Here is a 13843-nt window from a genome sequence, read left to right as displayed (position 1 = left end):
AAAGCATTTGATACTTGGTAAAAATTAAAAGATGAATTTAGATGAAAAAGTTGACAAAACCTGTTATATGAACTAATCTTAAGCTAATCTAGTATAATAAAGCCTTTGATTAAGAGCTCAAAAAATAATAATAATAATAATAATAATAACAAAAATAAAAATAAAAAGAAAACATATTTTATAATGAGTAAGTAAAAAATTCACCACTAATAGTTTATATGTAACACAAAAATACAAATACAACATGCAAATAAATAAGATAATATCTACATATATTTAAAAAAAAAAATGCTACTCATAAACGATCAATTTATTTAGAATATCTAAATAAATAACATAATGAGGTTAAGCAAACACATTCAAAACTGTTCCAATTTCTCAGGAAAAGGATATTGTGGTTTTTTAATACAGTTTTTTCCAAACTTTAGCTCAAGAAATTCTTTATAATGATTTGGAGCCCATGCTACTGCCCCAGCAAATCTTATTGGAACTAGGGGCTTTAAATAGTGAGAAGGGAACTCCATATCCTGACGATGATTTTTCATCCAAGTGTTCTTTGTCATTACATTATTGCGTTCATAAAAGGGAAAAATATCCACATGCAAATGATTAATTTCGCTATATTGAACACGAATAAACTCCCCCTCCTCTGCTCGTTCCCAAACAAAACCATCATGATCTATATACTTTTCACCCTTCCAGACTTTTGAAAGCATAGGAAATTCATTAATTTGTTCCATAAAAATACCTATATCAACATCATAATCCCAAGGGATAATATCAGCAAAACGAGCAGCACCAAGAAGGCTTCCACCTTCAAGCCAGTAACTAAAATGAGCTTGGTCAAAAGTCATAAACACATGACGGGCAGTTTTGCGTAAAGCATCAAGACAGCAAGGAGGTGTCCAGCGTTTTTCATGTAGATATTCTGGAACATCAATAACAGTTGGAAAACACCGAGGGGTTTTCTTTGTGCATCCGTGCCATGCTTCAATACCATTAGGACTTAAAGTGTACTTAATTCCCAGAGTTTTATACAAATCACTTTGCAATGCCTGAACATGTCTCAAGTGTTTACTATTGAAATGAGTATCAGAATGTAAAATTTTTCCAATAGAAAAATAAACCATATTTGATAAATGAAGTTTCAAATCTCGAACTTTAGCTTGTATAAAAAATGAGTCAAAAAATGGTAAGTGGAAAGCATCGCTAAAATTGCTAATTACTGATCTTTCAAATAGTAAGACAACTTGGCGATTAAAAGAATCACATGATTCCACACTTTCCTTCTTAAAATACTTCAATGTCCATCTTTTAAAATCAACTTCCATTGAGTTACAAGAAGAAAGCACACTAGTTATAGGTAAAACCATAATTGGTTCTGTGATTTCTCTGAATCTTTCCAAAAGTTCATGGAGATTTACATCAATTCTAGATCCATCAGGAATAGCTAGTATATATTTTGTGTTTATATAATGTAAAGGATCTGACAAGTAACCTGGTTTTCTCGGATCTTTCTTTTTAACAACAAACTGTGAATTTCTACCAGGCAATTTAAAAAAAGGATAAGGGACAGATGATGATATAACAAGAATCTTTACATCTGGGTAGAATACATTAATACTGTTAATTGTCTCAACAATATTATGATCAAAGTGCTCAAACTCAGGGATCACTATAGTCAAATCAAGGTCTTTAGTGCTCTTATGATTTATATAGAATGTGTGTACCAAAAACCATAAAAAAAACAACCCAAAACATAGAAAGATAAAGTGAAATTTCTTAACTCGTGTTGTGTGCATAGTAGCTCTAAATAACAAAAAAAAAAAATCATAATTTAAAATGTTAACAACTTGGTTATATTCCATTATCTTATTTTTGAACTTTTTCAAGTTTAAATTTAAAACTTTGAATTGACTCCAAAAAAAGAATATGGAAAGGAGTCAGATTATGACCAACACTAAAGAAAAATTAATAGAACCACAAAAAATTATATTTTTAAATTACATTTATATTATATACATAAAATAACATTTAACTCTCAGTAATTCATTTGTAAGTTCATTTTTATTAGTTTTACATTTTAAATATTTTAATTTGTATATATCTTGCATATCTTGTATACAACATTTTATGAATTCACTCATTCTTTATATAGATTCACAGTAAAAAAAATTAGATGATTATTTACAAATCCAACAAATCCTTACAATAACTTCCTACTGTACTTAAACTATTAATTTATTTACAATTCATTTTATGAATTAAAAAATTAAAAATAAATTATTAGATGTCTTTATCTTATACAAGATGCTCCTATTTTTACACCAGGTTGTATGGTCTTCTAGGTTGAAAGTACCTTTTCTAAAGCAGTGTATAAATAATGTCAGATAATTTTCATGCCTTGCTTCACAGTGAATATGTATGTAGTCTGTCCCTTATCAAAAACTTGCATTTTGATAGTTTAACAGTAAATTCTCATCTGTAGTCCAAGGTTCCTTCACTTGTGTACAAAAAAAAAGCATTAACAGTTGCTGCTTCTGTGCTGCACTGATTAATTTTTTTTCTATGAAAGATAATTTGTTTCATAGAAGCTGAAATCTAAATTGTAAGCTATGGAAATAATGTCAATTAGCTGCTTCTCTGTTTCATGACTTCCTTCCTGCAATCTTTATCATATTATTTTATCAAGTTTTCTCATTCTTAATTAAAAAGTGTTTTTGGGCACGCCATAGTTCATTGCAAAATTACAATATGATGTTATTGTAACGATATAAACTAAAAAACATAATTTAAAATAGATTTTTAAAAAATGTTACTAATTAAAAAACATAATTAAAATCAATTTAAAAGTATTAAACTGTAAAGACGCTTTTGTTACACAGAGGACTACCCTTTAAAAATGGTTAGCTACCTATATATTAATACACTTTTACTACGTATATAGTTGTTGTATTTAATCATATTCTTACTTTTAATTTATATTGCAGAAAATGTAATAATGTAATCATGTATGTATGTATGTATGTATGTATGTATGTATGTATGTATGTATGTATGTATGTATGTATGTATGTATGTATGTACTAACACTTAACTTAAAAAACTAAAATTAGATATCAACTAGAAAACACTTACTTTAATAAGAACTCATCTGAATGCAAACTAAACATTTGCTGATGCTTAGAAAGTTGGGTTTTATACTCTACTATCATGTACTAAAAAATAGGTATATATTTATAAACAAAGGGGACAAGTGAGAAGCAAAATAATTCATCAAAAACTTTAACTTTTTAAATTTAATGTTAGTATTAATACTAAAATTCGGCTTTTTTAATGCTTTATAATCTGGAAAATTAAACTTGTGTGCCCTACTTTAGCTTCTAAAATGGCTGTTATTCTTCTGGATATGGATTCATACAATCTGTTATAAAGTCAAATGAATTATAATTATGTTCTCTTGGTAGAACATTTAGCATTTCTAGGATTGTTTTCAGCCTTTATTTTGTATAAATATTTCAAACAAAGCCTATTGTTTAGGTTTTTATGGTGACCAGTTATAGGACTTATTTTGTGGACAAGTACTATAATTCTGGCAAAAAATTTGGATCATAAACTTGAGGATAAAATCAGTCCAGCACAGAATAGGCAGAGTATTTTTTGATGATTTTAATATTCTATCAACATTTTACTTTCCCTTGCTTTTATCAAAAGGTTTTCTCCAAACAACAATTTATAACTACAGACCAACACTGAGATTATTTCTCAAACAATCTTTTGATTTCAAAACTCTGAGTTGACCAGTTCCTACAAAAAATAAGATTAAACATTTCTTCAGTCCAAATGTCTTAAAACACATAATGTCATTTAAACACATAATGAATATAAAACTATTTTGGTATCAGGTGGTTTCTTCAGGTCATTCCAATTCAATGGACATTTGTATCATATTAACATTATTTATTAGCTTTAATTTAGCTTTGACTACTGCTGTTCTTCTTATTTTACAGTAATGATATTTCCTCATATTTTTAAATCAACGGTTTCAAAAGTCACTTCATTTTGTTTAATTAAATTACACAAACAAAGAAAATTTTCAAAATTCAATTCCAAATCGTTAACTTTACACTAAAATAAATAACTAACATAATTTTATTACTATAACTACTTTTCCTTTAAATTTATATGCACAAAAAATATCTACCAAAAAAACTATTGTTTTTTAAAAACTTTAACAAGATCTGAGGCAACATCAACACACTGGGTAAACTAACGTAACCTCAATATGTATTTTTGTTATGAGCATTAGCACAAGCTTTATAACAAGCACTAAAGATCATAAGAAACATAAACATTTAAAATAAAAATAACACATAAAATGGTACTTTTCACCAAATTTTTTTGAAGTTAAACATTCACAGCACATATACAATTTACAACAACATATCTATATACAATTTTGTTTATAACTAATAGAATTTGAAACTCATGTTTGTTTATAAAAAATGATAAAATTTTAAAGAAAGATAATTATTGATATAACTTGTTGATTATTAACAATTTTTATTCTATTTTACTATTTCAAAGAAAGTACGTGAATCATGTTGCAACAGCCAAAGGAAAAAAAAGCTTTTGTTGTTTTTATCAATTTCTGGCTTAAATGCCTTTAGTATTAGTTAAGCTCCACTTGCATTAATCTCTAACTGCCATCATCCACTTTTTAAATGAGAATGTCAATGAATATCCTCTCTGCATGTTCTTATTTTTTTTAAAAAATAATTTTATCATCATAAATTATTTCAAGTTGGTTTTTTATCTAAAATTGTTTTTTTTTGAACTTGTTGGGGATAAGATTTGGATTGGGATTAATTATTATCTTAGCCCTCATTTGAGTCTTAACACTGACAACATCAATGTAAAACAATTTGAAGTAACTTGAGACTAATTCCCATTTGTTGACACATTACAAATGTTCACTGAAGTAATATATATTAAATATTCACTTAAGTGACATCAATTTCTCTGCAAGTTTAAGTATTACCTTATCAACAATTTCTTTGTTCATAGCATACTTAAGGAACCTTTAATTAATTGAATCTGATCATTTATGTTGTAACTAAAGCAGCCTGAAATCATTACTTCCTCCACTTTGTATAACTGCAGATAGTTGATACTTCGATCCAAACAGCATAAACTTTGAGATGTGAAGATGACATTTGACAAAACTTATTTTGGTATTGTGATTCTTTTAAAAAAAACCAATTTATTTTTCAAATTCAACAATTCTGTCATAGTTAGGATTGCTAGATTTCTCATAAAACATTTTTAGAGCTTCATGATGATACTTTTATCTATCTTACTGATCAGTCAAGTTCATTGTTAAACCTTTCTTGCTACAATATTACCTTGCTCTTGATACCATTTAAAAACATTACAAATTGCTATGTTGAAAGTGTTTAATATGAAAAAATGACACATAAATAAAACAACAATAATAATTAAGAACTATTACTTTTGTTAAAAAATTCATAAAATGTTTAATAACTTCTACTAGCAACTTTTAAATTAAAAAAAGAGCTAAAAAGATGATATCATCATTTAAAATGACATACATACATACATACATACATACATACATACATACATACATACATACATACATACATACATACCTACATACCTACCTACATACATACATACATACATACATACATACATACATACATACATACATACATACATACATACATACATACATACATACATACATACATACATACAAATATATATAATTCTATAATAATATATAAACATAATTCTAAATTAATAGACTTGAGATTAAAAGCTGATAATAAATTAACGTCAATTAGAGTGACTTTGGCCACTATTTGTGATTTTGTTTCCTTGTAAATGATTCCTTTTGTTGTTGTGCTTAGTTCTTTTAACAAAATTTTGCCTAATAAATTTTTTTCCGATCTATTGATTGCAAGTGAGCAAGAAAATAATTTGCAAGGAAATAAAATTACAAATAGTAACCAGAGTCATCTCAGTTGACGGTCCAGAATTTTAAAACCTCCCAAAAATTGAACTTGCTCGCGCGTTTATGCTTGTTTTGAATTCATGTAAAAATGTTCAAATTAAAAATACCACTCTCCTTTTGTTCTCCACCTCTAATACTCATTTTTTCAATATTTTAAGGGGAATTCTACTTGTTTTTCACTCCCGGACTCAGTGAAAATTTAGAGATTTTGAGTAGACTTAGGCTGTTTAACCTCAGGCCTCCGGACCAAATTTACTGTAAATAGTATATATTTTTCTGATCGTATTTATATTCAGTGTTTTTTAAAAAGTTATTCGTTACCTATTTTGAACCTGTCAAAACTGTGTTTAAAAAGCTTTAGGATCCCTTTAAATTCACTTTAATTTAGAATTTATTCAAAAAATAGTGCCCCGTTTAGAAAAATGGGCCAACGTGATAAATGTAGTTTTGAGAATATTTCTGTGATTGTGCATTGCAATGAACCTGCTTTATAAAATTGTAACACATTTTAAGGAAATGAAATTCCATTGAGTTTTTCCGTTTCAAGAAGAAATATTTAAGGTGGCTCACCCCCTCTAAATCTAACTTTTTATTTATAAAGGTTAAAAACTTGTTTTTTATTTTTTATATAAGGAAATTCTATTAAAACTTTAACTTCTTAAAAGAAAAATGAAATTTCCATTTTTTGATGCTGAGTCAGCATAATTTGTCTAAAATCTTACCTTAGCTAAAACAATGATATCTTGAGTAAAATTTGCACTGAATACACCATATTTTGCCAAATGGTAGCTAAATAGTTGCTCCAGGGCTGGAACTAAAATTTTTTTCAAATGTTAAAAAAAACTAAAATGGCAGCAATAAAGGTGCAGAAATTGATTTAGTGCCTGTGTCAGTCTAACAAACTACATTCAAACTAATTTATTTATGCTTAAAATGTTATAATTCTAGTCCCAGCCCTCATAAATAAGTTAATCAACATTCTGTGAAAATTTGAAGATAAAAGCTTTAACCAAACTGAAGATATTAACGTTTTCGTAAGAAAAATATATTAAAATAAAAGTCTTAAAAAACACATTTTAAAAAAAACAACATAAAAACAAAAAGTTTTTTTTATAAAAAGTTACTAAAAACTGCCACTAGCATAAGATTTCATATCATCATTCTCCTTGTCAATGTCTAAATAACCTTTGTTTATTGATCTTATATGTTTTCTTCGTGTTTTACTAACATCAGTCGATTTTCTTGACATATTTGATAGTCGGTTTTTATCTTTTTTGAAAGCTCCTTTTTCAAAATAAACACCTCCAGAAAACCCAAGCATTTTAAAAATGCAACTTAAAGAAGAAAATCCATCATTGTAATTTAAAATAGAAGAATAAACAGATATTTCAAGAATTTTCCTTGCAGTAAAAGTAGTTTTAGGGCATCGCTGCCATATCAAACCATTAAATGACTCATTGCAGTTTTGTGTCATCCCATGTAAACACTTTCTTAGCATTTCAGGGTTTGATAATTCTTGAAAAATAGGTTTAATTTCCTCCATAATTGCTACAGGTAAATTTATTTTTTGTCTATAGCTTGTTTTACCCGTAACTTTATCTGATTGCCATTTGCACCAACTGCTTTTCCCTTTTAAACAAAATTGATGACGAGTGACTTCATATGGAAAGTTTGTACAATGGTAAAGTACATCTATTACAGAATTTCTCATACTCAGTAGGTTATTTTTATTTTGTCTTATAGCCATTCCAACAAAGTTCTGCATTGTGTTAATAGTTTTATTGGTCAACCTTCCTTTTCCTGATATTTTTAAGCCATCGCTTAACAACCTGCCTTTAAAATCTTTAATTTTTTGACGCAAACGAGAGCCTACTCTTTTCTGATAATGGCCAATACATTCTAGCTTTTCAATAACATAATCACCGTATGGTTTACTTTTAACAACATTAGAAAATGAACTTGAGTCACCATCTCCAAGGTACTTAGTATATCTTAAATTATACTTTTGTATGGACGAATGGAATATTTCTTGAGCTCCAGCAGCTTCCATTGACCCTGCTGAGCCAAAATGATTTACTTGACAAGTGTGTGTAGCTTTCCAATATTCAAAATCAATAGGATTATTAATTCTTCTATGTACTTCACACTGCATACAAAACTTAGATAAAGAACAAACATCAATCACCTTTTTATTTTCATGCGAAAGACCAGCAACAACACCATTTAGGGAGGAGTACCCACGACGTTGCCATGTTCCATCTATTGATATGCCACAGTCAATAATTTCATCATCAGAAGCATTTGCATTTATAATTTCCCTTAGTTCTGATACAGCAGCTTTCATACTCTGAGAACTGCTTTCTTTATAAACTTTATGTAGTTTATTGTTTGTAATATTATAACTGTGATTCGTAAGAGGTGGAGGCATATTCATTATAGCAGTAAAAGTAGACATAGCTTCTCTACCACGTCCAATTTCACGAAATGCCATAACAGCACGTAAATTTATTTCATATGGTTTTGAACTAGAAACACTTTGATTTACAGGTGGTGATGAATAAAATGTACTTTCAAAGTCACAGTTTGAACATTGTATTATAATTCCAATAGAAAATCCCATACGCATAGATTCATTATGAAAAAAAGTTAGCTTGCTATTACACTCACTGCATGTGGAATACTGTTCAAATATATTTTTAATAATTCTAAAGTTACAAATAAAGAAAAAATTGTCAACTTCGGAATCACAATTTGTTGCAGCACTAAAGTTATGTTTTTTCTTAAGCTTTGATGCACTTGTTGTTTCTGATTTCCTGCTACAACCATTTACTTCCTCTGCTCTCCTTGTATACCTATTTCCATGATATTTTCTCTTTAAATTTCTAATTTTATTCCTTTTGTTCGCCATATCCAGATAGATAGTTTTCAGTTAAATTACATTGAATTAATGATACAGAGCACATTTTTAAGAAATATTACATTTTACAGAACAGTAGAAAAGCATAATAGATCTAACATTGAAAAATAGTTCAAAACTTTAAGTTAAAACCTTCAAGAAGTAATGAATAAATTTGTTGTTTACACCGTTGCTATGGCGTTGCTAAGGAGTAGGAAACTGTATTAACCACAATAACGGTATTTTTTGTTACTTTTTAAGCATATAATAGTAAAAATATATTATGAATTTTGTACTTCGATGCTTAATATAACATAATTCAAAAAAAAAAAAAAATATTTTTTTTTTGATTTTTAATGGGGGTGAGCCACCTTAAAAGATGATTATGTATAAAAAAAAAAAAAAAAAGAAAAAAAAAAAAGCTCTTTTTAATTTTGAAATGCGCTTAACACTGAACACCGCCAATAAAGTAAAAATTTTTTAAATTTGCTACGTTCATTTTAAAAATAAATATTAACATTTAATCAAAAAGTTGTGTTAGCCAAACTTGTACTGGTAGAGCATGCAATCTCACGCCTTCTCTAAAACTAAAACGAGAAACAAATGAGATGCAACTCAGGAGAAAAATTGCGTAATTATAAAGACATAGTTTTAAAAACACAACTAAGCAGCTAAGGAAAAATAAATTCGAAAAAAATTTCAAAAAAATCTAGTTCTGATGGAGACCAATTAAGAAAATAGTATAAAATTGTTTGGGATATTATTGTAAGAGGCTCGGCTGATTTTGATTGTGGGTTTTTTTATATTTGAAATTTTAAATTTATTTAGTAGCCTCACAAAATAATAATTCACTAACTTTGATGCAAAACAAAATATTGTACAATAAAGCAAATTAAAGTTGTTTTATGAACCAAATAGTTTTGTCTGTATTTTTATTTCATTTTTTCTATTATTTAAAGACTTACAGTGAATTAAACAGTATCTTTTCGTTTTATTTGGAATGGCAGTTACAGTTTTTGCAATTGGAAATCTGAGGTGATTCATTTTTAAAAGTAAAGTACCTTTGATGCTTTCAATGATGCTTATGTTATTTTGTGTTATGACGTAACTTATTTCCTGAAACGTATGACGTAACTTGTTTCATGAAAGGTAGTAGCCTTTTTACGTGAAAAGAAGAAGAAAATTTTAAAGGATTTTTAAGCAAGTTATTGAGAGTGAATTATGTCACACCGCCATATTATCTACGACCTTTCAAAACAGTTGTAAATGGAATATCTGATTCTCTGGTGAATCTATTTTTTTAAGGGACATTGGTCGACACGTCGGAACTTATATGACCTTTGTAATTAATTGAGAAGTGTGACTACTTTTATGATAGATTTAAGATCTTTCAAGAAACTAAATTATTGAAGGTGTCAAGCTGCCAGATTCTGACGATCAACCAAGAGCAACCAACGAACGTTTTTTAATTTACGGGTTTCACACCCATATTTTCTTCAACTGTAATAATATATGAAAAGAAGCAATTAATTATCAAAAGAAAAATTTATTGTTTAAACATGCAATTAACATCTAGTTTACTCTTAAGAACAAAGTATCATGATTTAGGATATAAACAAGCTCTTTGATTAATGTAGCTGTTAAAAATTTTGAAAAGTATTAGCGCAAGTGAACATTTGCACCACACCCCCACCCCCACCCCTTCTTTAATTATCGTAGATTATAAAAGATCCTCGTTTAAAATAAAGAAAATGATAAACTTTTTTTGTAACCAACGCTAAACACTTTAGCTTTAACTTGAAGAAAAATAAGCAAATGCGCTGGTTTTTATTGCTTAAAACTAAACATTTTTTTCAAATAACTATAGTACTTTTTTCACATATCTGCTGCAAAAATACACGGTTTTATAAATTATTATTCTTTCTAAACTTTTTTAATTAATAATTTTTAGTTTTTCAAATCGATTTAAATAATTCTCTGCTAGGTTAAAATAAGTTTAATAACAGGTCTTCATTTTGTAAACAGGTAAAAAAAAAAATTAAAACAATTTCACTCCCAAAAAATGAAAAGAATGGTGTTCTCCAAAACATTGCCCTTCAATTTCTGACAAGCAGCCAGAATTATTTCACTGTTGGAAGTCTCCATCAATGCTTTAATTTGGGACATTGCTTCAATATGATTTGTTGTTACTCCTGTTTAAGCATGAAAATAATAAACTGTGGTTCACAGTGCCTTACAAACATGCTGGCGCTGATGATGAGTTGTTACATGCAATCCACATTTCACACTGGACTTTGAACCTGGCGTCACAATTTGCTACAGGAATTTAAAAAAACTGCTTTGTTCACGGCTCATAACCGGTTACTTTTTATTTAGAAAATGTGAATGCTATTAGGATAGCGCACTTTAAAACAAGGCGGAAAAGTAAGCGGATATTGCCTTTAAACAAAGAAAACAAACAAGAAGCAACTTGTTAAAAATGTGAAAAAGAAACCGCAAACCACAAGAATGCAGCTATAAAAGCAGCTGAGTAAAACTAAAACGTTTTTTATTTTATTTAAATTGTTTTAAGACGCAGCAACTAAATACATTATTAAGGGAAAGTTATAATTAATTTATAGCTAAAATATTTAGTTTTTGTCAGCCTGATTTTGATGGCCTTAACATCTCTGGAAAGAGTAGTTTAATCTTTTGTATGAAATGTATAAATTGAAGTATATTTTCCACAGATTAATATTTTCTTCTACTTACACTCTTCTTTGAACGTTTTTGATTCATTCTAAACAGCTAAGTCTTGAGTTACACACCGGTATATACGCTATTTAATATAACAAAAAAAAAAAAAAAAACAGAGACCCAAAAAAACTTATTAGATGTAAATATATGAAAATTTTAAAAAAATTCTTCAATAACTACTGCATAAAAGTTTATGATTTTTTATAAAAGTATAAAATCTATTGCAATAATCAATTATGACGAAATATTCCAAGCAGAAAAGTAAAACTACCAGCAAAACAAATGCCACTGTTTAGAGACGTTGTTGATTGCTGTTATGGAAACACATTAGGTTTTAAGAGGTACTATCCGTTTTTGCAACGGTTGCGTCCAAATACAAAGACGACACGCGGTACGTCAAACATTCTTTATAGGATTCGGCCAAGATTGATCAACTGTCCGTTATCCAAGTTGCTTAGACAACAAGGTTGACAAGCTTTTAAAAATTGCCTAAAGTATATGCTGAATTAAAGTTAGCAAAAAGATTTTAAGGTAAGATTGCCCGAATATCATGTTAGCTTTTACTGTCATTTTAAATAATAATGATACAAATACTTCTGATATTTTTTAGAATACTTATTGTAATATTTTAACTCAGTTACTATAGAAAAACTGTCGCTTTCCGAATAAAATATAGGATAAGTAGCGGCATCAATAACATTTATTTAATTATCACCTATTATTAGAAGATTTGAAACATAAAAGATTCACTCATATTAGTTTGATTGAAGATTTTTGATACGTCCGTTTGACACACTTGAACGGATTTGTTAAATTTAATGACAGAAGAAAGCCATAGTCTCTCCTTACTTTCTTTCTTTTTTTCAAGCACTTGTGATGTATCAACAACTGATTTACAAATGCGTGGATGTAACATTTAGAAAATTTAGCGCGAACTAAGACAAAAATCATGGAGACTAAAAACTAAATGCGTCGTGACAAGCGTCATCGTTTTGAATTAGGAAAAATTTATAAATGCTTTGAAGACTTTTTTACTTTAAAAGAAGAAGCTTTACGTTCAATGAGTGCGTTTTGGCTTTTTACTTGAATAGAAAATATTTTTGTTTGCTCTTACCGAACGAAACGCTCAAGTAATTATAGGGGAAAGGTGCCTATGATGGCATAGCGCCTATGATGGCATACTGGTCATATTTCCAAAAATATTAGTTTTGGTGCATAAGTGATTAGATCAACATGTGTATGTAAGAAAATCATTACTTCTGGTAAAAATTCGTCCCTCAGACATAAATAGTACTTTTGTAATCAACAAACATAAATTTTAACATGTGGTGTTGTAATTTTAATGCGTAATCATATATTTAGGATTACGATTTTATTATACATCATACAGAAGTAAAATTTTCATGCATTTCATCTGCCGGCTTTGTACATTTATTAGAATACTTATTTTAATGCTATGTATAGAATAAGGTAGACACAGTTTATTTTAATAAATATGGTGACTCTTTCCTATGATGGCATACCGAGGAGTTACCATCATAGGAAATTCTGCAAAATGAATTGAAAAAAATGCCTGAAATAAATTTTAATGCGCATAAAAAGGTGATCAGGCTAAGAACAAAGATGAAATACAACAGGTTGAGAAACCAATACATTTGGAAATGAGATTTCCCTCATCAGAAGCTTCCATATGCATTGGATCTTCTGTTTCAACGAAAGGATGAGATCATCTAGTATGCAAAAGTTGTGTCCGGTGCCTTTAGCAACCCCTTAAATCGAATTTAAAAGGGGACGAAAACGTGGGAAAATTGGACCTCTGAATACCACACGGGATATTCAAGAATTAAAAGATAAGGCAAAAGAAAAAGATAACAAAGAAAAAGAAAAATTTGTTAGAAAAACAAAAAGAAAGACGACTGTTGTGAGGAGATTAAAGGAAGTAATAATAAAATGAATTTCGAATCTGACACAGCATTTTTGTATTGTTATGAACTTTAATCGCTGTCTTGCTCTAAAGAACCATGGATTTGTTGTCAAAAATGCAGATCTTGGTGTCATTGTTTATGTGCAGGCATAAAGAGAAATAGAAAAAAATTTCTATGTGAACTATGCTTATAGACCAAATATTTATTTTTAATTTTGTTTTTTTGATAAATTGTGTTTCCATTAAT

The 13843-nt window shown here is 28.6% G+C and overlaps 2 protein-coding genes across 3 annotated transcripts; both read right to left on the bottom strand.

Moving 5' to 3' along the window:
• Positions 1 to 213: 213 nt before the first annotated feature.
• Positions 214 to 5248, bottom strand: LOC145196441 (ribitol 5-phosphate transferase FKRP-like). 2 transcript variants are annotated; one of them, XM_090099968.1, is made up of 2 exons: positions 5042 to 5248; positions 214 to 1809 (listed from the first exon to the last, which is right to left on the bottom strand). In XM_090099968.1, exon 2 carries the CDS (start codon positions 1800 to 1802, stop codon positions 360 to 362), a length of 1443 nt encoding a protein of 480 aa, XP_089956094.1. In that variant the 5' UTR covers positions 1803 to 1809; positions 5042 to 5248; the 3' UTR covers positions 214 to 359. The 2 variants fall into 2 exon arrangements, with proteins under 2 accessions (XP_089956094.1, XP_089956093.1); XM_090099967.1 differs by lacking the exon at positions 5042 to 5248 and adding an exon at positions 3139 to 4862.
• Positions 5249 to 7069: 1821 nt separating this feature from the next.
• LOC149883142 (uncharacterized) lies at positions 7070 to 9218 on the bottom strand. The gene has a single exon (XM_090065585.1). The coding sequence runs from the start codon at positions 8946 to 8948 to the stop codon at positions 7164 to 7166; it is 1785 nt and encodes a 594-aa protein (XP_089921711.1). The 5' UTR covers positions 8949 to 9218; the 3' UTR covers positions 7070 to 7163.
• Positions 9219 to 13843: the final 4625 nt, after the last annotated feature.

This window comes from Hydra viridissima, unplaced genomic scaffold, assembly GCF_058129835.1.
Source record: "Hydra viridissima isolate aposymbiotic clone 2 unplaced genomic scaffold, HvirCarnegie_v1 scaffold_10, whole genome shotgun sequence".
NCBI classification, from domain to species: domain Eukaryota; kingdom Metazoa; phylum Cnidaria; class Hydrozoa; order Anthoathecata; family Hydridae; genus Hydra; species Hydra viridissima.
The sequence above is the reverse complement of the archived record's forward strand: the minus strand, read 5'-3'. Positions and strand labels throughout refer to the sequence as shown.

Excerpts from the sequence above, each read along its gene's own strand:
- LOC145196441 (XM_090099967.1), bottom strand. The coding sequence starts at position 3,215 with ATGATAGTAGAGTATAAAACCCAACTTTCTAAGCATCAGCAAATGTTT. Across the intron at positions 1,810-3,138 it reads TCAGATGAGTTCTTATTAAA|AGCTACTATGCACACAACAC; the intron begins GTAAGTGTTTTC and ends TTTGTTATTTAG.
- LOC149883142 (XM_090065585.1), bottom strand. The coding sequence starts at position 8,948 with ATGGCGAACAAAAGGAATAAAATTAGAAATTTAAAGAGAAAATATCAT.